This window comes from Oncorhynchus tshawytscha, linkage group LG01 (assembly GCF_018296145.1).
Source record: "Oncorhynchus tshawytscha isolate Ot180627B linkage group LG01, Otsh_v2.0, whole genome shotgun sequence".
In the NCBI taxonomy this organism is placed as follows: Eukaryota; Metazoa; Chordata; class Actinopteri; order Salmoniformes; family Salmonidae; genus Oncorhynchus; species Oncorhynchus tshawytscha.
The window spans coordinates 71597451-71619271 of NC_056429.1; the positions used below are offsets into that span (position 1 = coordinate 71597451).

The following is a 21821-nucleotide window of genomic DNA, read 5'->3' on the forward strand; positions in this document are numbered from 1 at the left end:
TTTATTTCTTTCATCACATTCCCTGTGGGTCATATGTTTACATGCACTCAATTCGTATTTGGTAGCATTGCTTTAAAAATGGCTTAACTTGGGTCAAACGTTTCGGGTAGCCTTCCACAAGCTTCCCACAATAAGTTGGGTGAATTTTGGCCCATGCCTCCTGACCGAGCTGGTGTAACTGAGTCAGGTTTGTAGGCCTCCTTGCTCGCATAAACTTTTTCAGTTCGATCCACACATTTTCTATAGGATTTAGGTCAAGGCTTGTCATGGCCACTCCAATACCTTGACTTTGTTGTCCTTAAGCCATTTTGCCACAACTATGGAAGTATGATTGTCCATTTGGAAGACCCATTTGCGACCAAGCTTTAGCTTCCTGACTGATGTCTTGAGATGTTGCTTCAATATATCCACATAATTTTCCTGCCTCAGGATGCCATCTATTTTGTGAAGTGCACCAGTCCCTCCTGCAGCAAAGCACCACCACAACATGATGCTGCCACCCCCGTGCTTCACGGTTGGGATGGTGTTCTTCGGCTTGCAAGCCTCCCTCTTTTTCCTCCAAACATAACAATGGCCATTATGGCCAAACAGTTCTATTATTGTTTCATCAGACCAGAGGACATTTCTCCAAAAAGTACGATCTTTGTCCCCATGTGCAATTGCAAACCGAAGTCTGGCTTTTTAATGGAGGTTTTGGAGCAGTGGCTTCTTCCTTGCTGAGTGGCCTTTCAGGTTATGTCGATATAGGACTTTTTACTGTGGATATAGATACTTTTGTACTGGTTTCCTCCAGCATCTTCACAAGGTCCTTTGCTGTTGTTCTGGGATTGATTTCCACTTTTCGCACCAAAGTACGTTAATCTCTAGGAGACAGAACGCATCTCCTTCCTGAGCGGTATGGCGGCTGCGTGGTCCCATGGTGTTTATATTTGCGTACTATTGTTTGTACAGATGAACGTGGTACCTTCAGCTGTTTGGAAATTGCTCCCAAGGAAGAACCAGACTTGTGGAGGTCTATATTTTTTTGCCTGAGGTCTTGGCTGATAGTTTGTTAACAAGAAATTTGTGGAGTGGTTGAAAAATTAGTTTTAATGACTCCAACCTAAGTGTTGTAAACTTCTGACTTCATACGTAGCTCTTCTGGTAGGCCCACATCACTGAGTTTCCCTTTGTAACCCATGTTACTTTGCAAGCCCTGCCACATCCAACGACTGTCAGAACCGGTGTACTAGGATTCGATCTTAGTTCTATATTGACGTTTTGCCTGTTTTATGGTTCTTCGAAGGGCATTGAAGGATTTCTTATAAGCTCCTTAAAATTGGCAGCTCTAGCCTTTAGCTAAGTGTGGATGGCTTCTGGTTGGGATATGTACGTATGGTCACTGTCAGGATGACATTGTTGACGCACTTAATGAAGCCGGTCACTGATGTGGTAAACTCACATTACATGTTGTATGTTATGCAAATAAAGAAAGTTGGTATATATATATAGAGTGAGAGATATATAGGACTGACTTCAAAATCTTATTCCTTAGGATTCCTTAGGAGTCCTAAAATTCAAAATCAAATAGCTAAATGATCAATGGAAAGCAAATTCTATGTGGGTGCACCATGAACTTCACTCAACCTGTGCCAGTGGCGGGAATAGTCATTAAGTATGTTATCTTCCCAATATTTAGGTATGCATACAGAGAAAATGTGTACTAATATGTGGCTTCAGTATTGCATGGTAGGCTGACACAATTGTCAGCAAAATCTCTCAGCTATTCAGCTTAAAATTATAGAACATTTAGATAATATGTGGTTAACAAACCTAGTTTCAGGTATAGCATAGAGCCTACTTCAAACAGTTTAATTAATTTATCACAACTGCTGCCGAATCAGGCTACCAGCTGATACCAATTGACCCCAGTACAGGGCCGGGGTTATGGACGAGGCTTAAGGGCCTGGCCCGAACTACCGTATCTCCTTTCCCGTCCAAATAAAACACTTAAATATTGATCATTTATTTGACCGAGTCCCGCGTCGAAAGAAAGCCGCATCAATCTCAGCTAAAGCATCCAAGCGAGCGAAACAGCCCCCTCTGTTTCAGTATGTGTAGACCATGTGTCTGATGCTGTCCCGACCAAGAGTATGGCATCTCATACTATTTCTGGCCAGACAGCCTCAAACACGTATTTTTTTTACATGGGCTACATAATTTAAAACAAATTGCGGGGGATTGTTTCAAATCGCAGGCGTGTTTGCGTGGCAATAGGTCTAGCTGATTGAGTTGTGGCTGTCAGTGAAAAGCATCTAAAATATGTGTGAAGATAATGTGTCTTGAGTATAATTTAAACGTTTGCATCAACAAGGGGAGGGGGTGTGGCGAATATATGGTGCGTCTCTCTCCAGATTGCATGCATAATAGTGCCCATTTTGCCAGTCTTATTTCTGATTGTCTTAACTCAGCACATACACCACACATATTTTCTTCGCCTCGAACACGTATTTTTTTTAACATACATTTGGAATGACAGTTCCTCAGTATTTGATAAATCTTTCCAACACTCCCGCTCTTGATAATCACCAAGTCTCGGTGTGAAAGAGCAAAATATCATGATCTGATGATCCCATATATCCAGTGGAAACGTCATAAAAAACAGCTGTCGTTCCCGAGCCACTAGCCGAGGAAACTTTGAGAGCCCGGAATAGGCTAGTTGATCAAATGTTGCAAGTTAGCGACAACTTCTGGCTGGACCCTGTGATGATTTGATACAATTGAACTTCACTAACAATAGCTCAAGTCAAGACAGATAGAAAGATTGACATAACCTGAATTTTCATCAGGATATACTGTTTTCATTTGTCGGCTTTAGGCCTATGTATTTTACTTAGTTAATGATAGCCAATAACTTCCATCTCTGAGTTCTATGCTCTCATTTCTTTAGCCGCTAATGGATCAAATCACAAGTGTATCAACGTGTCAGTATGGCAGAGGATAATGCTCTTTCCATAGTCTAATTTTAACCTTTAGATTTTTTTGAATTTTACTTTAGATTTCTATGATTAACCACGTGACAATGATTTTGAGAAACGGAAACATGTTTATTGAAATGAAACTGTTCCATGAAAATGTGCATATAAAAATAATCATAACTGGCACGCAGATCGGTAGACATTGTAGGATAAATTGTAAGCTTCACCACACTTGAAACACACGAGCTGTCTATGGTCTTTACTATTACACCCATTTAAAAAAGGGTTAACGCAAAAATGCGTGCACACAGGAAATCCCGTGAAAAAACGGGCCAGCCTATTGAATTCAAATGCCCTTCCAAGTGATTCGTTCTGGCGCGGTGTCTGCCCCAGTAAACACCAAGCAAGCAAAAACAGCTATCAAGTAAGTGTAAATCCCATATGTCGTTTTGGAGCAAGTTTTGTGTTCTACAACACTGAGGATTTCCTATAGGATTGTACTGATGTGAATGGATTAGGCGTACAGTGTTTTGATTCTATCAATCACCTCCACCTGTTCCAGATGCGTTCTTCTTCAAAATGTAATCTCTTTAAACTCCTAGGCTACATGCTGTCTGCGGAGTCTGATGAGAACTTTTAATATTTTATTTAGCCATTATTTAACTCCTAACATCTTCACTAGTGCACGGCCTAGTTTTGAGCTCTCCAATAGAAGTTGACAAATTGTGACACAACGGAGTTACCGCAGCCACGTATCGCAGTTTTTCTCAAATGTATCTTATTAAAATCTGAATGTAAACCTTACCTTAACCACACTGCAATACCTATGCCTAACTATAACCTTACATTTGTCTTGATGAATGTTTACGATAGGCCAGCCAATTTTGACGCTGTGGTAACTAATGACAACCAAACGCATGCTGCCATAATTTCGGTTGTCATTAGTTACCACATCCACAAAGTCATTTACAAAAAAGTTTATAGCTTATCGTATAAATCTATGAAAACAAAAATGTGCTTTTTGGTCTCAATTGAAGGTTACGGTTAGTCATAAGATTGGCAGTGTGGTTAAGGTTAGCGTTAGAAGAGAAATTGTACAAACAGGCAGGGTTTAGACATAATTATGACTTTGTGACTGTGGTAACTACTGACGGCCCATTTCAGTATTAGCGCGTTTCCGTATTAGGTCTGCTGATTCGGAGGAATCACGCGGAAGTAGTAAATTAGACGCATCAAGTAGTGCAAATCACCAACCAAAACCGTGACATTTTGGAAAACTAATGAAAGTAAAGTTTATTTTAAACAAGAGGACATGTGCCAGTTCCATTCCGATTGTTAGGTTATTCCGTAGAGATAGCCTATAGTCATCAGATAGAGTTATGGCATGCAGCGACTCTATGGTGTCAATGAATGGAACTCAAGTAAGTGTGAACTATTTCAAATAAAAAGTTTTCATGTCTCTTGTATGTGATATTTAAAAGGAATAGTAAGCCATATAGTTGTCAGTGTTTGTCGTTCAGAGTGTATGTTGTTTTGTGTGTTCCGTGTTTTTTTGGTAGGCTATGCTGCATTGCCTCCGTTATGCATAGCCCAAGAATGTAGCCTACTGCGAGCATACCCTTAACCTGTTAGGTTAACCCGTCCAAGGACCTTATGTTATGTTCAGAGGCAAACTGTAACTGGCAGCCAATACAGCCAAATACTTAATCTAAACATACATCAATTCTCAAATGCGGTACGGTTCTAGAAACGTTATGCCCTCTACTTTTATATCACAACAAAATAATTTCACAAATGCTAAATATACACGTACACTGTTTTTAACCGGCTTTTACACAATTTCAACCGACAGTAGGCTACTTTTCAGTTCAACACGTTTTTGGCTGTCGTTCTGTTACAAACAGGTGTTCGGCATGCCTAATAGCTAATGATTGGCTGACAGCCGTGGTATATCAGACCTTATACCACGGGTATGACAAAGCCTTTATTTTTACTGCTCTAATTATGTTAGTAACCAATTGATGAGAGATAAGACCACCTAAATTCAACAAAAGGATAACTTTGGGGGTCTCTAAATAATGCTAATTTAACCATATACCTATTTGGTTTAAAATGCAATTTGTAGTCTACTGCTATGGTGGTAAATATGGAAATCAATGCTTATTCTAAATGAAAAGAACACTCTCACCTCAGTGTCATGGTTTAAACCATTTTAATTTCATGTTGCTGCACTTGTCATCCTGGGTCGGTCCTGTATTTTTAGACCCTTTTCAGGTGTCCTGACTTTTCTTTCTACAAAAAGGTCCTATTGTCAGCGAGACACATCCAATTAATTCAAGCTTCAAGAGTGCAAACCTAATGACAATCGGCAAATGTCATTACACTTTTTGGTGTTCTGTAACATATCTATCTTTCCATATATCAAATGGGTGTGTGCACAGTGAGTGCCCTGTTTGGATGCTGGAATGAATTAACATGTGCAGGTAGCCTACTTTTTGAAGTGATTTGTTTGACAATCAAAAACATCATGACTGACTGTGTTCATGCCACATTAAAGGTGATACTTTTTTTAACCCCTTTTTCATGGTATCCAATTTGTCGTTAGTCTTGTCCCATCGCTGCAACTCCCGTACAGACTCAGGAGAGGCGAAGGTTGGGAGCCATGCGTCCTCCGAGACATGACTGCGCCAAGCCGCACTGCTTCTTGACACACTTCTCACTTAATCCCGGAAGCCAGCCGCACCAATGTGTCGGAGGAAACGACGAAAAGCTGGCGACCAAAGTTAGCGTGCAGGCGCCCGGCCCGCCACAAGGAGTCGCTAGAGCGCAATGGGACAAGGACAATCCCAGCCGGCCAAGCCATGAAAAAATAGAGAACCCCCTGAATGTCACAGTATAATTCAAACTCTTCCTAAAGGCTGTTGGTGCACACCAAAAAAAGTCCCGAGCCAAGCTGAAGTTCAGAGGCTGAAGTTTACGTCCTTTGATTTTTGTTTGGTCAATTGTAGGGATTCTTCAATTAAGTGTTTGTTGCCATTCAGCAAAAGATTAATAGTTTCCATTCACATTTTTTTTCCCTTGACAAATACTGCACCAAACATATTAGTTAATGTAAAAATGCGTGACTAATATCTCCTCTGCAAAAACGTCAAAATTAATGACTAATTTCTCGAATTATTTTAGATTAATTCTGACTATTTTGAGGAAGTGTATACTGGCTACGGTGTCTCAAGATGGGCAAACAATACTATTCTAGCTTTTTTCTTGTTTTTCAAGCAAATTACTTTTTAAGGGAGGATGTGCATACACGTTTGGTTCGCTTAGCTGAGTTCGGATAGGCACCAGCCGAACCCGAAGCATGCAGAAGGCTTAACCCTATAAAGGTGTGTAGAAATTGTACCTTTTGTTTTTTGAAAATTATTTCTCGCTGATATGAAGGTTATGTTTCAAATGTTTCCAAAACCGTATCACAAAAGAGGCGTATCAACGTTTAGAATGAGCTTTGGTTCAGCATCGTAGCACCCCCTCAGCTAATCAAAATGGACGTGGAGTCATGAGAAGGGCTACAATTTGCTATGCTACTGTCATGTGACACAAATAAAAGAGAACTCCTGCGCAACTGTAGTGGTATGATGCAACTCATTTTAAAAAGTATGAAATCGCGTCACAGCAGCTGCACAGACAAAGCTTTATAAACTACTCAGAGTTTTTATCAATGTGTTGAAGCTGAACATAGTTGTGTACACATGGCAGGTCACTATCCTGCAACTCTACCTGAAACGTTACAGAGCATGTTTAAATGAATGTGACAATGTAACTTACCAAGTATCATACCTGGAAGGTCTCTCACATTGACCTAGCAATCAAATGAATGAAAAGACACTCACTGTCTAATATTATTGGATGCGTGTCTGATAGAGAATGTGTGGTTTTTCATGTCATATGTTTTACAAGTCCTCAGGTTAGGCTTGGGCGATATACCATATACCAGGTTATTTAAAATACAGATAGTATGATTATTCTTTTTCTTTTTTTTGTGGTGGGGGGACCCCCGCCTTGCAGTAGCTGCGGGGGTGTTTTCTACACCACTGCTTATAACTAACTATAAGTTATGTATATCTATAAGAAATCTAAGATGTGTCAAATAAATCCAGCTCAGGGCTCCAGCTATGCATTTGGTTTGCTAATTTGCTAGCTAAGTGGCTAGATGTCAAGATCAAGCTTCTTGGTGACAGCAGAGACATGCAATCCCCTCCTGAATTAAGATCCATGTTGCCTAAATTGTTTTGTGCGTCAAATAGCGCCCCATGTGTGCATATTCAGTCATACTGTATACCCCGGTATGGTACAGAAGCTGTATGAAAGTCTGGATAACCCTACCCAACCCTACCTCAGGTCACAAACAAGGTAAACCACTCACTATATACACCACCTACTGTGCTCCATGAGCTTATAAACACATGCACTCCACCATAGGTTATTTAGGCTATTCTCACTCACTTTAACCCAGAAACGGACTGGCCACAGGGCAATTTGTGCAGATGCCAGATGGGCTTGTCCATCTTTAGCCCAGTGTGCCTTTAGAAAATGTTGTTTTTTTTTGCACACAATAATCATTATTTGAATAATAATGGGGTCTTCAAGGGGGGGGAAATGGGCACGTGTTGTCAAGGAAAAAAATGGGATTGTGTGTTAGAAATGCCCTGGCCGATTTCTGGTTCCAGTCTCTCCGTGCTGTAATCTATTCATTTGCATGTTGTGTATTCATTTAAATACGGTGCATCTCTCTGTGGTTGCTCCACAGGTTTCCTATATTGGACATGACTGTGAGGACATCCCAGAGTACCTTGGAGAAAGATATGGACTCTTGACAAGACGGCTAGATCTCAGCTTCAATCAGCTAAGGTAGGAGATGAGCTGAGATGAGTCGTGAATACTATCATGGACACAGTGTTGCCTTGAGTGGTAGTGGTGCCTTAAATGGTGTAGTGGTGCCGTGAGTGGACCTTTGTGGTAGGTCACATCTCTTATTAAAGCTACAATATATAACGTTTTGGGTGACCCGACCAAATTCGCATAGAAATGTGAGTTCTAGATTTTTCATTCCTGTTGAAAGCAAGTCTAAGAAGTGGTAGATCTGTTCCCAAGCAATTTCTGTATAGTGCATTTTTAAGGAAGATACCACTATGTAATCAAGTCTTTATAAATTATTATATGCATATATATACTGAACAAAAGTATACATGCAGCATGCAACAATTTCAAAGATTTTACTAAGTTACAGTTAATAGAAGGAAATCAGTCATTTGAAATAGATACATTAGGCCCTAATCTATGGATTTCACATGACTGGACAGGGGCTCAGCCATGGGTGGGCCTAGGAGGGTATAGGCCTACACACTTGGGAGCCAGATCCACCCACTGGGGAGCCATGCCCAGCCAATCAGAACACTTTTTTTTCCCTTAAAGGGGCTTTATTACAGCCCCCCCCATCCCCATCTTGGCAAAAGAGAAATGCTCACTAACAGGGATGTAAACAAATTTTGTAAACATTTTAGAGAAATATGCTGTTTGTGCATATGGAAAATGTATGGGATCTTTTATTTCAGCTCATGAAACATGGGACCAACACTTTGCATGTTGTATTTATATTTTTGTTCAATGTATGTCCTGTACTATTTAAAGTCATGTTGCCACCATATATCAATATATCTTATATCCTATATGGATTAAGATGGAAAGATCCCAATGTGACCATTGGAGACCATGGAGACCCTCTTTAGACATGACTCACTCTGTTCTTTCTAAAAGGTTCCGTTTTAGTGCCAGGCATTATGATTTTCAAGTTTTCCTTTTTGAATTTACATTGTGCCTGGCTGGCATCGTCATTAAATCGGAAACTAGCACATTCAACTCCTACAACTCTGTATTTGACGTCCATCCATGTCTGATGGCGTGGAAACCGGCCGCTAGGGACAACAGTGAGTGCTTTTACCTTAAAGTAGGTTTCGGTTTTGTTAGGGCGTTGTGGACGGGTATTGCGGATGGGGATAAGCATCAGCCTGAACTTAACTTTAACCATCAACTCCAAATGTTTAAGGTTAAGGTTAACTTTTAACACATTTGGAACAACTTCAACTTTTATTTTTTTATATACTTTCTTTTCACTTACATCAGATTAGTTACCGTAACAATCTTTGGAATTGGACAATTTTCAGGTAGGAAACCCATTTTTCCCACTATTCTTGGCCTCGTGTTCTTAAAGCAAAGGTCATACATATAGTGTATTTATTTAATATACTATATGTAATGTCTACCCATTGTGTAATGGTGGGAGGGTCTTTCCTAGTGACAGCCTTTTTACTGACTGCCAGTAGGACCTTCAACAGGTACTTTTCTCTAGTTTCTCTTTTCTCTAAGTTATCAGGTATTTCACCCAAGTACAAAAAAAATGAATGTTTTGTTCCATGTCAAAACCCATTATTTTTCCAATGTTAGATCTTATTTCTCCCCAGTAAGATTCAATAGCAGGGCGGGACCAAAAAATATGTGCGTGATCCACCGTTTATAGCCCACATTCTCTCCAAAATGGGTGTTGGGAGCCAGTGTGTTTTGATTTCAGTTTAGGTGTTATGAAGACCTGTATAACATTCTTCCAACAGAATTCTTACCAAGACCTTGAGTTGATAGAGCTTAAGTCGTAACATGTTCATCCATGTTATCAGTTATTTCAATGTTAAGTTTCCTCCCACAAAATGTGGAATTTGAGAAACATGGATTGATCTAATTCTGACATGAGAGCTGGTAGAGTTAGCTACCTGTCATAGATGTGAGAGGAGCAACATCTTTGCCATATCTGCGTTAAGTGCAATTTAATATGTTCACATTATGTGCATTATGTGGTTTGGCATGTCATAGGGACATCAAAGACCATGTAAGAGCATCAAGCTGCGTACCAAATGGCACCCTATTTACTAAATAGGAGCACTATATAGGGAATAGGGTGCCATTTGTGAGACACTCAGAGCAGCGGAGAGATGGGTTGGCTGGTACCAAGCTGTGGCCGGATAAAAGGCCTGATCAATAAATGTGACATGTTAATGCAGGGGCCAAATAAAATAAAAGACCCTTCTGACAGGACCTGAAGAATCACCTTGTGGCAGCTGGTTCAGAGGGATGGACTGGGGGGAGGGGGGGTGGTGCTGTCTCAGTCATCTCAGCAGCAGGACTGGCAAAATTGATCTGACAACTAAAAGAGGAGAGAGGATGGTTAGAAGGTGCTTTTGTTTCAAAAACCCTTTCTTGACCTGTCAGGGCCTTGAAAGGCCTCTGAATGGAGGCTCTTTTTGTCACGTCGTCGAAAATTGTCGTCGTCTTAAGGCAGTTATCTGTGCTGGAAATGTGGATTCTTCTTGTTTAATTGATTCACTTTGTGCCCGAGTCCTGTCACATTAATAATTGCTAAGTCCCGTGCCCCTGCCCAGTGTTTCATGAATAAATGTGTGCTTATCGGAGCATTAATATTCCTAATGAACCGCAGCGATTGGAAAACGAGCGTTGCCTTGACTGGAGTTTGATTTGCCTGCCTTTTCATTCGCTGAGGGTGTCAAACTCTGAATGTTTCAGACATGATTGCCCCCCTTGAATGCGAAACAAAGGCAATGTGCTAGAATTTGTAAACTGCATACTTCTTCAATGTATGTAATAGTGTTAGACTGGTTTGTAATAGGTGTTTCTATGTTGGGTGTTGAGTTGTTATTACACAGTTAACAATTAGTAGGCTAAATGTTTTAGTAAATATGTTGTCATTCAAAAGCTGATGACATTATTTTCCGATCAGCTTAATCTTTAATAATATATTAGTAGGCTTGAGCGGTATACCGGGCTATTTGGAAGTAGCCTTGGGATAGTTTTTCAGTACAGTCAATACCTATTTCTTTGATAATTTTTTTATTTTTAAATGTGAATATTTGTAGCTTCTTTTTAAATAAATGCCTGCAGTCAACTTGTGCAATACATTAGGAGATGAAGCATATCGTGTACTTCATTTCACCTGCCACATTCTTTTTCATTATGAAGCTTACCAGTATGCACCAGTCACATGGTGTTTGTTTACAAGCACCCAATGACAAGAGACTGGCGCCTTGTGAGTCACTCACTGTTGTGCAGAAGGCACCAGGTGATCTAGGTACAGTATGGAATTCACAACTAAATATTTTCCAGCTAGATATTGTATAATTATTAAGTAAACTGTCTAAAATGTTGTGCATTTGGTTTGCTAATTTAGTAGCTAGTTATCTAGCTAAGTAGTTAGCTTCTTGCTAAATAAAGCTTCTCTTGGTAACAGCAGAGAATCCCCTCCTGGATCAAGATCCTTGCTGTCGAATATTTGTTTTGTATGTGCAACAAACTGTGAGTAGCATTTTTTTTGTTATTTGCATAACTTTATGAGCTGGGATGTCAGACTTGCAAGTAGTTCATGTTAGAAACCAGGTCTCCATCCAACCTTTTTATGTGAACCCAAGCCTATGGGTTTGAAGCTTCAACCTCGCAGCACACGCACACTTACACACACACACCAACTGATTAATGGACTGTTGAATGTTTTCTTTTCTTTTCACTTGCTTTGTTCTTTTCCAAGTTAAGCCTTTCTCTGAGACGCTACCCAGGAAAGGGCTGAAATAGCCTCTATTAATATATGTAGCCTTAGAAATGTTTTTATTTTATTTAACTAGGTTAAAACAAATTCCTATTAAATAAGGTTCATGAAATCAATAACTTGATAACATCAGATAACATTCATATATTAGCCATTTCTGAGACGCGCATGGATAATTCCTTTAATGATACAGCAGTAGCAATAGAAAGGTATAACATCTATAGAAAAGACAGAAATGCTTATGGGGAGGTGTTGCTGTATATATATATATATATATATCTATATATATATATTCAGAGCCATATCCCTGTAATGCTTAGAGAAGATCTCATGTCAAGTGTTATTGTAGTGCTTTGGTTGCAGGTTCACCTGCCTCATCTAAATACTATTATTTTGGTCTGTTTCTATAGGCCACCAAGTGCGAACAGTCAGTATCTAAATAATGTGTATGAAATGCTTGATGGTGTATGTGATGTAAACAGAGAGGTCTCCTTTCGTTGGGTACCTAAATATTGATTGAGTTTCATCAAGTTGTCCACTCAAGAGGAAGCTTTTCACTTGAACTAGTGTCTGTAATCTGGTTCAGGTATAAATCAACCCCCATGGTTTTTACAAACACTACAGGAACAAGATACTCCACATGTATTGATCACATGTTTACTATTACTGTAGAACTGTGTTTTAAATCTGTATCTGTACCCATTGGATGCAGGGATCACAATATAGTGGCTATATCCAGGAAAGCCAAGGTTCCAAAATCTGGGCCTAAAATATTGTAAAAGAGATCATAGAAAAGATTTTGCTGTGACTCTTATGTGGATGATGTTACAAATATTTGTTGGTCTGATGTGATTAATAAGGATCATCCAGACGCTGCACTTGATGAATTTATGAAATTGCTTCTTCCAATAATTGATATACATGCACCTGATAAGAAATTGACTGTTAACTGTTAAGGTTCCATGGATTGATGAGGAATTGGAAAACTGTATGGTTGAAAGAGATGGGACAAAAGGAGTGGCTAATAAGTCACTGCAAATCTGACTGGCTTACTTACTGCAAATTGAGAAAATATGTGACTAAACTCAACAAAAACGGTATTATGAAGCCAAGATCAATGATATAAAGAATGATGAAAAAAAATGATGGGCAGAAAGACAAATTAAACTCCATCTTTCATTGAATCAGGTGGCATCACAAAACCATTTCATGGTGCCAATTATTTTAATGATTTCTTCATTGACAAAGTGGGCAAGCTTAGGCAGGAAATCCCAACAACGAACAGTGAGACATCGTATTCATGCAAAAAAAATAAAAAAACATGAAGGAAAAGCATTGTAAGTTTGTATTTTGTAAAGTTAGTGTGGAAGAGGTTAAACACTTGTTATTGCTCAATGACAAACCTCCTGGCACTGTCAACTTAGATGGAAAGGTACTGAGGATGGTAGCTGACTCTATAGCCACTCCTATCTATCATAACTTTAATCTGAGTCTAGAGGAAGGTGTTTGTCCTCAGGCCTGGAGGGAAGCCGAAGTCATTCCGCTAGCCAAGAGTGGTAAAGGCCTTTACTGGTTCTAACAGCAGACCTACCAGCTTTCTGCCAGTTCTTAGCAAATACACTCAGCAAAAAAAGAAATGTCCTCTCACTGTCAACTGCATTTTATTTTCAGCGAATTTAACATGTGTAAATATTTGTATGAACATAACCAGATTTAACAACTGAGACATAAACAGGTGGTGAGGGTAGGCAACAACATCTCCTCCCCGCTGATCCTCAACACTGGGGCCCCACAAGGGTGCGTTCTGAGCCCTCTCCTGTACTCCCTGTTCACCCACGACTGCGTGGCCATGCACGCCTCCAACTCAATCATCAAGTTTGCGGACGATACAACAGTGGTAGGCTTGATTACCAACAACGACGAGACGGCCTACAGGGAGGAGGTGAGGGCCCTCGGAGTGTGGTGTCAGGAAAACAACCTCACACTCAACGTCAACAAAACTAAGGAGATGATTGTGGACTTCAGGAAACAGCAGAGGGAACACCCCCCTATCCACATCGATGGAACAGTAGTGGAGAGGGTAGCAAGTTTTAAGTTCCTCGGCATACACATCACAGACAAACTGAATTGGTCCACTCACACAGACAGCATCGTGAGGAAGGCGCAGCAGCACCTCTTCAACCTCAGGAGGCTGAAGAAATTCGGCTTGTCACCAAAAGCACTCACAAACTTCTACAGATGCACAATCGAGAGCATCCTGGCGGGCTGTATCACCGCCTGGTATGGCAACTGCACCGCCCTCAACCGTAAGGCTCTCCAGAGGGTAGTGAGGTCTGCACAACGCATCACCGGGGGCAAACTACCTGCCCTCCAGGACACCTACACCACCCGATGCTACAGGAAGGCCATAAAGATCATCAAGGACATCAACCACCGAGCCACTGCCTGTTCACCCCGCTGTCATCCAGAAGGCGAGGTCAGTACAGGTGCATCAAAGCTGGGACCGAGAGACTGAAAAACAGCTTCTATCTCAAGGCCATCAGACTGTTAAACAGCCACCACTAACATTGAGTGGCTACTGCCAACACACTGTCAATGACACTGACTCTACTCCAGCCACTTTAATCATGGGAATTGATGGGAAATGATGTAAATATATCACTAGCCACTTTAAACAATGCTACCTTATATAATGTTACTTACCCTACATTGTTCATCTCATATGCATACGTTGATACTGTACTCTATATCATCGACTGCATCCTTATGTAATACATGTATCACTAGCCACTTTAACTATGCCACTTGGTTTACATACTTATCTCATATGTATATACTGTACTCGATATCATCTACTGTATCTTGCCTATGCTGCTCTGTACCATCACTCATTCATATATCCTTATGTACATATTCTTTATCCCCTTACACTGTGTATAAGACAGTAGTTTTTTTTTAAAATTGTTAGTTAGATTACTTGCTTTTTATTACTGCATTGTCGGAACTAGAAGCACAAGCATTTCGCTACACTTGCATTAACATCTGCTAACCATGTGTATGTGACAAATAAAATTTGATTTGAACAAAACAAGTTCCACAGACATGTGACTAACATAAATGGAATATTGTGTCCCTGAACAAAGGGGGGGAGTGATTAAGTACTGCAGTGCATCTCCTCCTCACGGACTGCACCAGATTTGCCAGTTCTTGCTGTGAGATGGTACCCCACTCTTCCACCAAGGTACTTGCAAGTTCCCAGATATTTCTGGGGGGAATGGCCCTAGTCCTCACCCTCCGATCCAACAGGTCCCAGACGTGCTCAATGGGATTGAGATCCAGGCACTTCGCTGGCCATGGCAGAACACTGACATTCCTGTCTTGCAGGAAATCACACACAGAAAGAGCAGTATGGCTGGTGGCATCGTCATGCTGGAGGGTCATGTCACCATGAGCCTGCAGGAAGGGTACCACATGAGGGAGGAAGATGTCTTCCCTGTAACACACAGCATTGAGATTGCCTGCAATGATAACAAGCTCAGTCCGATGATGTTGTGACACACCGCCCAGACCATAACGGACCCTCCACCTCCAAATCGATCCCGCTCCAGAGTACAGGCCTCGGTGTAACGCTCATTTCTTTGACCACCACCCCTGGTGAGACAAAACCGCGACTCGTCAGTGAAGAGCAATTTTTGCCAGTCTGTGTCTGTTGCAGCAATGGTGGGTTTGTGCCCATAGGCAACGTTGTTGGCGGTGATGTCTAGTGAGGACCTGCCTTACAACAGGCCTACAAGCCCTCAGTCCAGCCTCTCTCAGCCTATTGCGGACATTCTGAGCACTGATGGAGGGATTTTGCATTCCTGGTTTAACTCAGGCAGATGTTGTTGCCATCCTGTACCTGTCCCGAGGTCGATCAGCTGTCCGTTCTGTCTCCCTGTAGCGCTGTCTTACTCATCTTACAATACAGACATTACAATTTATTACCCTGGCCATATCTGCAGTCCTCATGCCTCCTTGCAGCATGCCTCCGGCACGTTCACGCAGATGAGCAGGGACCCTGGGCATCTTTCCTTTGGTGTTTTTCAGTCAGTAGAAGTACCTCTTTAGTGTCCTAAGTTTTCATAACTGTGACCTTAATTGCCTAGCGTCTGTAAGCTGTTAGTGTCTTAACGACCGTTCCACAGGTGCATGTTCATTAATTGTTTATGGTTCATTGAACAAGCATGGGAAACAGTGTTTAAACCCTTTACAATGAAGATCTGTGAAGTTATTTGGATTTTTACGATTTTACGATCCTGAAAAAGGAACATTTTTTTTATTGCTTAGTTTATACATTTTAAAACATTCTTTAAATTGAACCTTTATTTAAGTAGGCAAGTCAGTTAACAACAAAGTCTTATTTACAATGACAGCCTGCAGGGGAACAGTGGGTTAACTGCCTTGTTCAAGGGCAGCTCGGGGATTCGATCCAGCAACCTTTTGGTTACTGACCCAACGCTTTAACCGCTAGGCTTCCTGCCGCCCCAAATAAATATATATATATATATATATACACACACAGTACCAGTCAAAAGTTTGGGGACACCTATTCCAGGGTTTTTCTTTTCTTTTGTCTTTTTTCTACATTGTAGAATAATATTGAAGACATCAAAACTATTAATTAACACATATGGCATCATGTAGTAACCAAAACAGTGTTAAACAATTCTAAATATATTTTTATATTTTAGATTCTTCAAGGTAGCCAACCTTTGTCTTGATGACTGCTTTGCACACTCTTGGCATTCTCTCAACCAGCTTCATCTGGAATGTTTTTCCAACAGTCTTGAAGGAGTTTCCACATATGCTGAGCACTTGTTGGCTGCTGTTCCTTCACTCTGCAGTCCAACTCATCCCAAACCATCTCAATTTGGTTGAGGTCTGGTGATTGTTGAGGCCAGGTCATCTGATGCAGCACTCCATCACTCTCCTTATTGGTAAAATAGACCTTACACAGCCTGGAGGTGTGTTTTGGATCATTGTCCTGTTGAAAAACAAATGGTAGGCTCACTAAGCGCAAACCAGATGGGAGGGCCTGTCTCTGCAGAATGCTGTGGTAGCCATGCTGGTGCCTTGAATTCTAAATAAATCACAGACCGTGATAAATCACAGACATTCTCCTCCATGCTTCACGGTAGGGACCACATATGCGGAGGTCATCCATTCACCTACTCTGCGTCTCACAAAGACACGGCGGTTGGGACCAAAAATCTAAAATTTGGACTCCTCAGACAAAAGGACAGATTTCCACTGGTCTAATGTCCATTGCTCGTGTTTCTTGGCCCAAGCAAGTATCTTCTTCTTATTGATGTCCTTTAGTAGTTGTTCTTTGCAGCTATTCCACCATGAAGGCCTGATTCACGCAGTCTCCTGTTGAACAGCTGATGTTGATGTCTGTTACATGAACTCTGTGAAGTGTTTATTTGGGCTCCAATCTGAGGTGCAGTTCACTCTATTGAACTTATCCTCTGCAGCAGAGGTAACTCTGGGTCTTCCTTTCCTGTGGTGGTCCTCATGAGAGCCAGTTTCATCATAGCGCTTTGCGACTGCACTTGAAGAAACTTTCAAAGTTGTTGAAAATTTCAAAGTTGTTGAAATTTTCCATATTGACTGACCTTCATGTCCTAAAGTAATGATGGACTGTCGTTTCTCTTTGCTTATTTGAGCTCTTCTTTCCATAATATGGACTTGGTCTTTAGGGATTTCTTCTGTATACCACCACTCCCTTGTCACAACACAACTGATTGGCTCAAACGCATTAAAGAAATTCCGCAATTAACTTTTAAAAAGGCGCGCCTGTTAATTGAAATGCATTCCAGGTGACTACCTCATGAAGCTGGCTGAGAGAATGCCAAGAGTGTCCAAAGCTGTCATTAAGGCAAAGGCTGGCTACTGTGAAGAATCTCAAATGTAAAATATGTTTTGATTTGTTCAAAACTTTTTTGATTACTACATGATTCCATGTGTTATTTAATAGTTTTGATGTCTTTACTATTATTCTAGAATGTAGAAAATAGTAAAAATAAAGAAACTCTTAAATTAGTAGGTGTCCAAACATTTGACTGGTACTGTATATATATATTTTTTACATTGAATGCAATATAGCCTACACTGGACCTAATATGAATTATAGCTCATTTTGAAGCATGTGATGTACCCTGAAACGGCGGCAGGGTAGCCTAGTGGTTAGAGCGTTGGACTAGTAACCAGAAGGTTGCGAGTTCAAACCCCCAAGCTGACAAGGTACAAATCTGTCGTTCTGCCCCTGAACAGGCAGTTAACCCACTGTTCCTAGGCAGTCATTGAAAATAAGAATTTGTTCTTAACTGACTTGCCTGGTTAAATAAAGGTAAAATTTAATTTAAAAAATAAAAAACTAATATGTAATCCTGTAAAGACACTTGATTATTATAAAAAGCTAAAATGTTGATTCAAAAACCTGTCTACCAAGTCATTGGTGGAATATTAGGTTTCTACATTATAAGAGCACTATTTACCTATTGAGATGCTTTTAAATACATAAAAAATACATTGAAACATTTCATTTGATCTCTACAAAATAAACCAAGAATGTTTAGAGTAAAGTCTTTTTGAACATTCTGTATGTTTGGCGTTCTCAAACAATGGACTTTGACGTCAGTAGAGGAACCAGTCAAGCAACTGCAGCATATTTCTGTAGCAGAGGCCTTAGAAATAACTAGATAAAGGATTCATATTTTTTATTAAATCGATAGCCCATTGCCTAATACCAGAATGACAATGGACCTGCCAATTCATTAATATAGGTATCTGATACTAGAAATAAAACTATTTCCTGAGGATGCACATAAACCTATATGATCAATGGCTTGCACTTCACATTTGCAACACTGATCATGCAATGGGTGTGTTTAGTCTACAGCTAAATTGATGGCTTTTACCGACCTATTTTTTTGAGGGGGAACTGGAACATGACAGCCAGCCAAAGGTAGGCTACCTCGTTTTGAACTACTTATGGCTAGTTATTGATTTATTGAAACAACTGTAGTAATAGTTGAAAGTTGGCTGTTGCGTTGGAAATTAAGAGAAAAGGCAATTAATTATATTACAAGCGGCGCCCAGCCCATCAATCAGGAGAATGGGACATTTCCATGTCCACCAGCTTTGCACAGTTTCAGTAATCGTCATAACTGTATCTACAGTAGCTATTCATCACTGTAGCTAGCTAGCTAAACTAGCGAGTGCTTTTACAACTTTTATTAGCAGTAGGCTAATGTTTTGAAGTGGGAAATGCGCACATATAGCTCCAGGGCCCGGTGGTCCCATCTTGGGCTGCCAACTCCTCTCTCTCTTTCTCTCTCTTTCTCTCTCTTTCTTTCTTTCTTTCTTTCTTTCTTTCTTTCTTTCTCTCTCTCTTTCTTTCTTTCTTTCTTTCTTTCTTTCTTTCTTTCTTTCTTTCTTTCTTTCTTTCTTTCTTTCTTTCTTTCTTTCTTTCTTTCTTTCTTTCTTTCTTTCTTTCTTTCTTTCTTTCTTTCTTTCTTTCTTTCTTTCTTTCTTTCTTTCTTTCTTTCTTTCTTTCTTTCTTTCTTTCTTTCTTTCTTTCTTTCTTTCTTTCTTTCTTTCTTTCTTTCTTTCTTTCTTTCTTTCTTTTCTTTCTCTCTCTCGTGAGCAACGGTACAGCGAAGCCTAATCATTACAACAAATATTAACTGGGTGTTTTATTTTTTTATTGCTTCCAAAATAAATGACCGGTCCCACAGCAAAATATTTAGTAGCATATGTGACCAAAATGGTCACACTTTAGAGCCCTGAAGACAGCACAAACCAATGTGAAACCAGGCTGTTGTTTCCCTACTTATTTCTCAGACAGCAGATGGGTGCTACGGGGGCTAGAGCTACACAGATTGTGCATAGCTCTCATTTACAGTTAATGTCTATATTCTCATTTACTACTGTGACCTGGCCAAGATGAAGTTCGACACATACAACAACACAGAGTTGCACATGGATTTTTTTATTTAACTAGGCAAGTCAGTTAAGAACAAATTCTTATTTTCAATGACGGCCTAGGAACAGTGAGTTAACTGCCTGTTCAGGGGCAGAACGACTGATTTGTACCTTGTCAGCTCGGGATTTGAACTTTCAACCTTTCGGTTACTAGTCCAACACTCTAACCACTAGGCTACCCTGCTGCCCCAGGGTAGCCTAGTGGTAGAATAAACAAACACAGTAGAAAAAGTCTATATACAGTGTGTGCAAATGAGGTAGGATAAGGGAGGTAAGGCAATAAATAGGCCATGGTGGCAAAGTAATTACAATATAGAAATTAAACACTGGAATGGTAGATGTGCAGAAGATACATTTGCAAGTAGAGATACTGGGGTGCAAAGGAGCAAGATAAATAAATAAATCAGTATGGGGATGAGGTAGTTGGATGGGGTATTTACAGATGGGCTATGTACAGGTGCAGTGATCTGTGAGCTGCTCTGACAGCTGGTGCTTAAAGCTAGTGAGGGATATATGCGTCTCCAGCTTCAGTGATTTTTGCAGTTCGTTCCAATCATTGGCAGCAGAGAACAGGAAGGAAAGGCGGCCAAAGGAAGAATTGGCTTTGGGGGTGACTAGTGAGATATAGCTGCTGGAGCGCGTGCTACGGGTGGGTGCTGCTATGGTGACAAGTGAGCTGAGATAAGGCGGGGCTTTACCTAGCATAGACTTGTAGATGACCTGGAGCTAGTGGGTTTGACGATGAGTATGAAGCAAGGGCCAGCCAACGAGAGCGTACAGGTCGCAGTGGTGGGTAGTATATGGGGCTTTGGTGACAAAACGGATAGCACTGTGATAGAATGCATCCAATTTGTTGAGTAGAGTGTTGGAGGCTATTTTGTAAATGACATCGTCAAGGAACGGTAGGATAGTCAGTTTTACGAGGGTATGTTTGGCAGAAGGATGCTTTGTTACGAAATAGGAAGCGGATTCTAGATTTAATTTTGGATTGGAGATGCTTATTGTGAGTCTTGAAGGAGAGTTTACAGTCTAACCGGACACATAGGTAGTTGTCTACATATTCTAAGTCAGAACCGTCCAGAGTAGTGATGCTGGACGGGCGGGCAGGTGCGGGCATGGATCGGTTGAAGAGCATGCATTTAGTTTTACTAGCATTTAAGAGCAGTTGGAGGCCACAGAAGGAGAGTTGTATGGCATTGAAGCTCGTCTGGAGGTTTGTTAACACAGTGTCCAAAGTAGGGCCAGAGGTATCACCAGCAGCAAGAGCGACATCATTAATGTATACAGAGAAGAGAGTCGGCCCGAGAATTGAACCCTGTGGCACCCCCATAGAGGGTGACACACTGAACTCTATCAGAGAAGTAGTTGGTGAACCAGGCGAGGCAATCATTTGAGAGACCAAGGCTGTTGAGTCTGCCGATAAGAATTTGATTCAGATCAGATTTGAAAGCCTTGGCCAGGTCGACGAATACGGCTGCACAGTAATGTCTCTTATCGATGGCGGTTATGATATTGTTTAGGACCTTGAGCGTGGCTGAGGTGCACTCATGACCAGCTCAGAAACCAGATTGCATAGCGGAGAAGGTACGGTGGGATTCGAAATGGTCGGTAATCTGTTAGTTAACTTGGCTTTCGAAGACCTTAGAAAGGCAGGGTAGGATAGATATAGGTCTATAGCAGTTTGGGTCTAGGGTGTCTCCCCCTTTGACCGTGGCAGCTTTCCAATCTTTAGGAATCTCAGATGGTATGAAAGAGAGGTTGAACAGGCTAGTAATAGGGGTTGCAACAATTTTGGTAGATAATTTTAGAAAGAGAGTGTCCAGATGATTTAGCCCGGCTGATTTGTAGAGGTCCAGATTTTGCAGCGCTTTCAGAACATCAGCTATCTGGATTTGGGTGAAGGAGAAATGGGGAGGCTTGGGCGAGTTGCTGTGGGGGGTGCAGGGCTGTTGATCGGGGTACGGGTAGCCAGGTGGAAAGCATGGCCAGCCGTAGAAAAATGCTTATTGAAATTCTCAATTATCGTGGATTTATCGGTGGTGACAGTGTTACCTGGCCTCAGTGCAGTGGGCAGCTGGGAGGAGATGCTCTTATTCTTCATGGACTTTACAGTGTCCCAGAACTTTTTTGAGTTTGTGCTACAGGATGAAAGTTTCTGGTTGAAAAGGCTAGCCTTAGCT

The 21821-nt window shown here is 40.9% G+C and overlaps 1 protein-coding gene across 1 annotated transcript in view; it reads left to right on the plus strand.

Moving 5' to 3' along the window:
- The first annotated feature begins 4132 nt into the window (after nt 1–4132).
- LOC112256155 (leucine-rich melanocyte differentiation-associated protein) overlaps nt 4133–21821 on the plus strand; it is a 393246-nt gene continuing 375557 nt past the window's right edge. Inside the window, exons 1-2 of the mRNA XM_024429180.2 lie at nt 4133–4378; nt 7762–7862. Coding sequence (XP_024284948.1) covers nt 4337–4378; nt 7762–7862 — 143 coding nt within the window. The 5' untranslated portion in view covers nt 4133–4336. The remainder of the gene's footprint in view (nt 4379–7761; nt 7863–21821) is intronic.